General features: G+C 35.1%; 1 protein-coding gene and 1 pseudogene across 1 annotated transcript; both read right to left on the reverse strand.

Annotated features, from left to right (window-relative positions):
- Positions 1-2495: 2495 nt before the first annotated feature.
- Positions 2496-4555, reverse strand: LOC138002641 (ATP-dependent DNA helicase pif1-like; annotated as a pseudogene).
- A 51-nt stretch (positions 4556-4606) lies between these two features.
- LOC138002642 (uncharacterized) lies at positions 4607-7094 on the reverse strand. The gene is made up of 2 exons (XM_068848645.1): positions 4677-7094; positions 4607-4615 (listed from the first exon to the last, which is right to left on the reverse strand). Exons 1-2 carry the CDS (start codon positions 7092-7094, stop codon positions 4607-4609), a joined length of 2427 nt encoding a protein of 808 aa, XP_068704746.1.
- Between the last annotated feature and the right edge of the window lie 2906 nt (positions 7095-10000).

Genomic DNA, 10000 nt, shown 5'->3' on the forward strand with positions numbered 1-10000 from the left:
ACGGAAGATGAATGTGGGTTCGTCCCAAGTGTTTTTGGTTCGAAAGGAATTTACATAACACACAAAATATGCAAGCAATGGGACCATGAAAAGAGCGAAAAGATATTTTCATATCAACTACTGGGGGACTTTTGAAAGATGTATTTTTCAGCATGTTACGTGCAAACCAAGAAAAAAGAAATCAGAATTCCTTTAGTAAGAGTCTTACCTATGATCCTCTGATAACTACATGTTGTTGATAGAATTTTCATCCTAACACTCTAAAAGAGAAAAAGATATTTAATAACAAAGCTCCAGATTTTATTTTTATGAATAAGTATTCGTTATTGTAAATAAGGTGGGCTTTAGAAATATTTCTTTTATTGTTTTTATTATAATAATAATAATAATAATAATAATAATAATAATAATAATAATAATAATTATTATTATTATTATTATTATTACTTTTATTTTATTTTATTATTTTGTTAAAGGGGAACTGAAGGTAAAAAAGAAGGATTTTTTGTTTAAACTTTAGACCATACACAATAAAGTTTTCAACTTTTTTCCTGTTATATCCGTCGCTCTTCCACCTAAAAAAAAACTTTTTATTCCAATTTTGGGCTATCAGCGCTGCGGCTCAGAGTGGAGGAGTCAGCGGTCATTTTTGCGGCTTATGATGTAGGATATGGGGAAGACATGTCAGAAGCAGTGTTTAGACTGATGTTTGTTGTGAATATTGAGTCCACTAAGAAACAGCAAAGCAACAAAGAAAATATCCACAGCAGCACTTGTGTTTACCTTGTTTCTGTTGATTATGAAATCTCTGTTTCCTGTATCATACCTCACAGCAGGCGCCTGACTTAGTTTTTGAGCGTGCCCTGAAAAGGCCAAAAAAGTGGGAAAAGCCCAACTTCGAGCGTAATTTTGTCCCAGAAAACAGGAAACGAGAAGAAGTAACCCCACAAACTTAACTTTACTTATGTTAGGCTAATTTCCAAAAAAAAAGTGTTGGAAAAGTTGTTGCTTTTGGCCTTCAGTTCTCCTTTAATGGTGGTCTGAACTGGTACGTCATATAAGAAGCATGCCTGTCGTTTATAGTTATTGAGAGTCCTGCCTGGGAATATCTGAGTAAGATGAAAGATACAAAGTAATATGTAAACTTACCTACTCGTGGTGCAGGGCACAGGCAGGGGATGAGGCACCATATGGTGGTGCCTTGTAAAATGCTTGTCATTAGACCTCTGAAGTCTCCCATTCTGGTTATGGGAACTTCTAGCTTAGAAAAACAGATTGTCTCCTCAGGTTCTTGGGCAAGTTTGGAAGTTCTTGTGGCATTATGAACATGATCCTTTTTGACAAAGAAATTGATAGAATTAACCAACTTCTAGAAAAAAAAATTTCTTGGTAATTTCAAATTGATTGACAGATGATTATCAAAATCTCTGCTTATTCCAAAACAATTACATTATTGTGTAACATGGTTTAATTTCTCTCCACTGGTTGCAGAGCCTTAGATTTAATCTGCTTTGCTTAAGTCAAATGATGCCATCTAAAAACAATAATAATATTAAAGATAAATGTTTATAATATTTAAGACGAAACTGATGAAACTTGTCAAGGTGGTGCACCAATTTGTCTGCTTTTGAGGACACTGTGGTAGATTGGGATTTTATGAATTTCTAGTTTTGTTCTAGCTGGACTTGTGATCTCTTTGCCAGGTCTTTGCGACACCTTTTTTCAAAATCTCTAGAAGAGTTCTTTCATTTTCATTGTAAAAGGTCCTTGCATGAAAGTTTCATAATATCATTTTAGTTATAGCTAGCATATGGATATTTTAACAGCATCATGGTTCCTGCAAAGACACATTTGTACATTTATGAGAATTTTATATTTACAGTTATTGCTATAAATAAATATTATATGCTTTGCATGACAGTTTAAATAAATATAAATATTTAAATATCTTTGTTATACTTTATGGATATTTTAACAGCATCATGGTCTGAGTAGTAGACACTAATTACAGTATTCTCTATGATGTCAAATTTTGTTGTTTTTAGGTAAATTTGGTCAAGTATGTTTCCTGATGAGACAAAAGTTGGACTTTGTACAAACTGTGAATAACCTAGAGAGGTCATTAAAGATTTTAGCGGTCTTATGCTATCATCATTTAAGTAGTTGATATTGAAATCACCAAGAATGATGTCGATTGGATAAGTGCCAAGGATATTTTGTAGATGACTTACATACTGTATTATATTTGAGTTGTTCTTTCGGTAAAGAAAAAGAACTGTAAAATTGGGACACATAGTTGTAGATGTATTCAAAATTATTACAAATTTCATTGCATTTACTTGTGGAAAGTATTCATGTTCCTTAGTTTCTATTGATCTTCTGGTACACAGTGCCAAACTTAAAAATCTATCAGTAGGATGATCTTGCCTGTAGAGAGTAAATGGTAGTAGTTGAGATTTTATGTCGGTATCATTGCTATGAGGTACAAGTTGTGTTTATGTCAGTGCAATTAGATCACTGTTCTTTATGTTTGCATCATACTTGATATCTACACTATGTTTTTTGAGTGATCGTATGTTTAATAGACATATAGTGAGCATTGAATTGTCCTTATATTTTTCACTAGTTCCCATGGTTTTTGAGATTTCTCGCAATCTTTCATATTCTTTATGTACCCGAGGATCTGCTTTCACATGTTTGCTGTTAATTTTTCCTAGAATGTGAATACCATTTAAAGAGGTCGCTCGGCTCAGTGCAACATATACCTGACCATAATTGAATGATCTCTGTTTGACCAACTCAAAACTAATGACGAGACTGTTAAGTGACAATCCCTGTACTTTGTGAATGCTAACAGCGTAAGCCAATGTTAAAGGGAATTGCATTCTCTGTATTTCTGGAGAAGAAGGTTTATTTGGATGTATTTTAATTTTTGCTAGGACAGGTTCTACGGGTACAACTCTGTTTTGTCGCACAAAACTGCTAGTACTCTTTTGAATTAAATTGTTGCCAGCTTTGGCATCATCAAATTTTACATAGATAATGGTGGGTTTTTTGTTATTTTGATTTACTTCAATTTTAACAACAGTTCCTAGTTGACCATTTATAAGTCTATCTGCAATATCAATGTTGTTGGTTAACATAACTCTAGCAGATTCCTTTATACAGATATTAGCATAAAGTCCACCAGTTTCAGACCTGGGTCTAGCTAAAATTCTGTTAATATCTTGCTGTGATACATTAGGAGGGTACTGATCTGTGGCTTTAAGGTTAAACAACTGTGCAGGTATTTGGTGCAATTTCATTTCATTGTGTCGATTGACTGGATTATTTTCAGCCCAGATGTGAAGAGCATCTTATGGGTAATTAACATCTGATGGATCTATAGATCTAGATTGGATGCACTTGATATCTTCTTCAGTTTGAGTTGCTGTACGGAACCTATTCAGAAGTTCAGAAAATGGTTGGTCATCCTTCTGCCTCATGATATCAACAAGCTCTATCATTGTGAATAGGTGCCATGGGTGGCACAAGTTAAACACATCATTTTTGTAATTTGCAAAAACAGGTTTCCTGCGTATTGGTGGTAGTTGATACATGTCACCAATAGCAAGAACGCTAATGCCTGCAAACAGGTGAACATTTGATGTGCCAACAATTTCTTTTAGTCTTTGGTGGATATGAAGCAAAGTATTGTTAGCAACCATAGAGATTTCATCTATTATGATCAACTTGAGGTCAGCTAGTAACATTCTCATCTGTGTTTTCTTTTGGTCAGACATTGCAGGTAAATTATCACCTGTTTCTTTAGGAATTGCCAAGGCAGTGTTTATTGTTGTCCCATCTATGTTAATAGCAGCAACTCCAGTAGGTGCCATTAAAAGAACTGTAGGTAATTCAGGATTCATCGGAGGATGTCTAAAGGTCTTTGTGACAGTGTGGTAGATTGTTTGGATCAAGTGACTTTTACCAGCACCTGCTCCACCAGTTATAAATAAATGTATTGGTTTTACTTCTTCAGGTTTTCGACTATTCATGTTTTTCATTTTACTTCTACACCAGGTGAGAATTATATCATAAGCATAGCGCTGTTTTTTGTTCAATGATCTAACACACTCCCGTAGCTTATCATCAGTAATTTCTGTTGGCTGGTTGTATGTTATCATTCCAAGGTTTGAATGATTCTCAGTTTCTGATGATGAAACAAGATGTGTAGGTAATTGTTCATTAAATGATTCGTTTGGTGCTGAATCATCTTGCTCTTCAGATTGTAAATCTGCATTTTCCTGGTCATTTATAGAATCATAGCTGGAGTGGATATTGCCCTGGTTATTTCGAAGAAAATCAAGTGCTTCTGTAACAGCATCAGCATCAGGCTCAAAATTCTCTCTGTTTCGTTCCACTACAGCTTGTACTTCATGCTCATAGAATTTAGAAGCATATGTTTGATCACTTCCTAAAAGACTTGTTTCATCTCTCCATGGGTAGTAAAGCATCAGGAGATGATGAAAATACAGTTCAGGTTCTTTTGCTTTGTTTGGCTTGTGATATCGTATAACAGCTTTTACTTTTCTACACTTCATAACTTCATGGGTGTTCATTAATCTTATTTTGTCTGGAGGTGACGTATCAGGATCACAATTGTGATGTAATTCAATGACATCATCAGTTAAAACCTCAGGTTGTGCATCAGCTGTTTCTTGGCAGTCCTTTTTGTATTCTTTATAATAGTATGCAGCAAACTCTGCCAGACATAGCCTATCTACAGAAGGAATACACTGTGGTCTTAAAGTGTATCGATCAATAATATTTGATTTAAAGATATCAGTACTTTCATTATCCAGTTCATCAAGTTCTTCTGGTGATTTAGCAATGCGTACCCTTTTTTCTGGTAGGTCAGTGCTTACAAAAACTGTTGCAGGGAATATTTTTCGTAACCATAGTTCAGGCATGCATCTGTAAACACATTCTTGTGAACTGACTTCTCTGGTAGAGAGGAAAGCAGCACCAATTCTTTTTAAGCTATCCCTGACACTCAAGTTTTCTTTCTTAGCTTCCTTTGCAGCATTCATAATTGCCTGTGAGCATTCAGTCTCATCCTTGGTAAAATATGAGCACACATACGTTATGCACTTGTAGTGGTTAAATACAGGTTGCAAGTCAACATTCGCTCTAAAACCCTTAATACCAGCAATAAAATAATTATTAATAAAACAGCTGTTTGTTGGTCTTTTAAGGTGCAGCTCATAGTCTGAGTCAGGTGAAATGGATAAAGCCCAATAATATTGCTCTTCAGTTATGTTTACAGATTTGAAAATATCAGCTTCTGTTAATGTAGGATTATAGTTTGCGTTACTGGGATTTAACACTTCATCTATTTTTTCTTTAACTAGTCTAAGGATTTCTTTTTGTCTGTCTATGGTACTCGTTTTTTTTTCTGGATTTAAATCATCAGAAAGAGGTTCAGCCACAATAGTCTTCTTTGTAAAAAAGTGCCCAAAATTAAACCTACATTTAATGTTTTTGTATTTTCTACATGTCTTTGAATGACTGTGCTTTTGGTAGGTTTTTACAAGCTCATGTAACTCAGGGTCTTGACTCTGATCAGGAAGGCATGCCTGCACATGTTCATCTATGAAATGGATATAAGCTTCCTTGGTGTCATGTGTTAGTTCAGGGCTATCTGATGTCCATATTAAGGCATGTAAGTGAGGAGAGCCTCTCATCTGAAACTCAATGCGGAGTGCATAGTATACTATTTTACCAATTGGGTTTGCATTAGTTAGAAGAATTTCAGTGAAGAATGTTTCAACTCTATATTGAAAGTGCTTAGCAACAACAACAGGATTTACATTCAGCATTGAGCATCTTTCATCATAAGATAAAGCATCAACTTGTTCATTTGTTAGATTTTTGCCTTGTGTTCTTGCGATAATCTGAAAAAGTTCAGGCCACCTAAGGTCAGCACAGGATAATGTCATAAACCATGTTGGTATTCCAAGCTGTTTTACCATAGCTACTACTTCATACATAAATTTTTGCCAATAAGGTGGTGTTCCTGGAATTTGTGTCAAAAATAAATAAGCCTGATCTTGACAAATAAGATTTTGTAAAATTTGCATATTATTTGATCTTATTTGAGAAGCAGTAAGAGGCTGGCCATGCATTTTTTTCAGAGCAATATTGATGCTATCTGATACTTTCTTCTGTTCTATGATGAACTGAGCAAAGAAGAGATATTCAGGATTGGTAGCAAATCTACCACTGTGATGTAAAAGTCTTGCATTGAAGTACTTAACTGGCGACAACTTTATTTCTCGGTTGACAGAGTACCCATACTTTCCTTTTGGAAACAAAATAGGAAATGCTAGTTCTTCACATTGCTTGTCTGCCATGAAGGAAACTGGATGTTTAGTTTCACCAGGTGCAATAGCATAGACTTCGTCTCCTTGAGATGATACATTATCATTTTGCTCAACAGTTACAGGATAATCTGGTATTATAGACTGCAAGCAAGTTTCACTTGTTGGTGCTCGATATTCATTTAAAGGATCGTCATTTTCTTCATCTGCAGGTGTGCTGACATTCTCACCATTTTCATTGTTTGAAGAAGTGTCATCACTTATACCAGATTCAGTAGAGTGGTTGTCATTATTCAAAGTCGAATCGTCTAAATTAACATCATTTTGTTGCAATGTTTTAAGATGCCTATCTATTTTGTCAATGTCTATACATATATTATCATACAACGGATTGTTCATTTTGAGCCACATCAGAGCATTTAATATTAGTTGAGGTCGCACAGCTTGAAAATAAACATATCCTCTAAACTCCATTTTTCTCTTTAGTTTCAACATGATTATACCTGACCTTTCAGGTGGACGTGGCAATGTAGTACATGTTTGATCACATTCAACTGGTATATTGCATATTGCTCCTTTAATTTTCCTCTGTTGGCCTTTAGGCATTACCACTATCTTTTCAAAGACTATCCTCTGTGCTATTAATATTTGTTCAAGTTTTTCTAGTACTGAGAGTTCTGGTGGTATTCTATCTAGCTTGACATGGTACTTGCCCTTTTGAAACTTTTGCATGACATGTTCTACAGATGTATTGTTTGTCATCAAATGACTATCTCAGTGGAAAGACGGTGTACACTGTATTTATTTTCTTTAAGTAACATAACTGTTTTTCTATATAGTATTCGATGACAAACTGAACATATGTAATATGGCCCCTCTCTGATCTTATTCTGAAATACTGATATGTAGTGATCCAATTTATGCTGAACATCGTTTGCCTTTTTTTTAGAAATTTTTGCTGCATCACTTATGCACTTTATTTTTTGCTTTTTTGTAGGATTCATGCTGCAATATTCTTGTTTTTTTTGGTTCAAGTATTGTGCCTTAATGAGTGGTTCCATTGCATCATAGTTCCGCTTTTTTTGTTTATTTATCAGATCTTTTTCTGCAGGATCTAGTGACTTGTACCATACTGCTCTGTCAGACAAGAGCTTTTCTTTTTCCGCAGGATCTAGTGATTTGTACCTCTCTGCCTTGTCAGACGCGAGTTTTTCTTTTTCTGCAGGATCTAGAGATTTATACCGCTCTGCTCTGTCAGACAAGAGTTGTTCTTTTTTTGCAGGATCTAGTGATTTGTACCACTCTGCTCTGTCAGACAAGAGTTTTTCTTTCTCTGTATGATCTAATGACTTGTACCAATCTGCTTTGCTAACCAAGTATTTTCGTGTGGCACTAGGTTCCATGTTTGCATAACTTTCTCTTCGTTTTTCGGCAAGTGAATTTTTCTGCCTATTGGATTTGTGTTTCCTTAATACCTTTTGTCTTAAAGTGCTTGACAAATTACTGTAACACTTTAGAAATCTGATAATGTATGCTACCTCTAAATTATTAGTTGTATTGATTTTTGTAACAGTATTAGCAAGGGCTTGAAGAAGGAAGTTTCTGTCATTGTCAGTTTGAAATTCATCTAAAGTTCCATCACTATGGAATATTATTAAGTAGTATTTGATGCTTTTAGTCTTAGAATTGTGCTGAATTATGCAACTTGCACAGTAATTTGAAAACCATATTATAAATCCAGTATTGCCTCTTGTGTTATCCAAAATAAAGTTCTGGAAGAGTTTGCTACTGCTGGATGCACAACTAAATATGCCTTCTTTTTGTGCTGTAAAGACAACATCAATAGTTGCATCATATATTTGAAGTTTGTTTGGAAATTTGCGTAAACAAAGATTTTCATCAGGACATGAAAATTGTTCCTCGTAAAACTCATTTCCATGGTCAATAATTGCTTCTAGAGTTTGTGAATTCCAGTAACTGCATGCCTTAACCACTGAAAAACAAATGCTATAAAATGATAAAGCACAACAGGGTCGTATAAAAGACTCATTGCTTCTTGTTGAAATATGTGCCATTTCTCCACCATCATCAGCAAGTTCTGATTGAGAGATTTCACTGTTCTCATCAAATAAGTGATTGTCGTCCTTTTCTAGTCTTGTTATGTGAACACCTATCAGCTCAAACAATGCATTTGAATTTTCATACAGGGTTTGCAAATAACATGTGACATCCTGTATACTTTGTGCTTCTAATAATACACATGTTCCTTGAGAATGGGGCATACCAAATGCATCCCTAGCATGTGAATCAAATATTTTAAATTTACCACCTGGAGTACAGTACATAGAAACAGTACTACATTCAATTGTTAAAAGAAAGGATTGGTAGTCTTGCCTTACTAATGTTAGCAAAGCATCAACCAAAGGCATACAGAAACTCAAACCATGTATAATGGATCTACCATTTATAGTACCACTATAGCTTGAACTGTATTGAAGCTGATAATCTGTATTAAACACATTGAGCACATCTGGTAACTCAGTTAACAACAGGAAAGTTTGTCTGGATAGTCTAGATAACCCAGAATACAATTCATTACCAATGTTCATGATGTTGATCAAGTCCACTGATGAGATAATATTATTCCTGTAATTATAGATAAGTGAAGTAAGAGACATTGCTACACACTGAGTGCCTGCATTCTCGCCGAACAATTCCACATTGCCTTGACTATAAGGCGCTTGAATAGTTTTGGTATGATCAATGGGCCCAGGGTTTTTCTCTATATCATTTGACAGCTTTAACTCTGTATGATTCATCCTATGGTTAACGTTCTTATAAACAGATCTTACTGAAGTATAGTTACATCTAGGTTTCACTCTTCCACGGCGAGTTTTAAGTTTTTTCCTTCGATTTGCTGTCCACCACGTCCTTTGTGTACTCCTCTTCTTAGTAGCAGACCTTAGTCTCACATACAAATAGTCTAACTTACGATTAAGTACACTCAATTTCGTAAATAAATGCATGGCAGAAGATTTCGGTACGTTCTTTTTAATATATTTTCGAACTAATTTCCTGAAAGATCTGCTCTTATGCAAGGCTCGTGATAGCTGTTTCACTGGAATTCTGCTTGGTTCTCGGTCCCTTTGTTGACGCCCTCCTACACATTTACAATAAACAAACTTAGCATAACGAGATCGAAGTTGCAAGTCATTTACTGATTCTTTATTATCAATATAGACAACAACAGATGGCTGTGCGGCATTCTCAAATATGTTCTCCTGTAAGGCTCGCGTCAGCTGTTTCACTGAAATTCTGCTTGGTTCTCCATCCTTTTGAACAACGTGGCGACGCCCTTTTAAACATTTACAATAAACAAACTTAGCATAACGAGATCGAAGTTGCAAGTCATTTATTGATTCTTCATTATCAACATCGACAACAACAGACAGCTGTGCGCCTTTCTCAAATAGGTCACAGTCATTGAATGCATTCAAAATAGGTTCATCCAAACATAAAACGCTGCACCAAGCATGGTACAAAATGCTGACAACATTAGTGAGGATGATTCCAAACGATACAAATAGTTGAATATGAAATAGCATTACAGCTCGAAATACACAGAAATTCAGTAATAG

Source organism: Montipora foliosa, chromosome 5, assembly GCF_036669935.1.
Source record: "Montipora foliosa isolate CH-2021 chromosome 5, ASM3666993v2, whole genome shotgun sequence".
Lineage (NCBI taxonomy): Eukaryota > Metazoa > Cnidaria > Anthozoa > Scleractinia > Acroporidae > Montipora > Montipora foliosa.

Bases quoted from the DNA above. Each gene is read 5' to 3' on its own strand.
- LOC138002642 (XM_068848645.1), bottom strand. From the start codon at position 7,094: ATGCAAAAGTTTCAAAAGGGCAAGTACCATGTCAAGCTAGATAGAATA.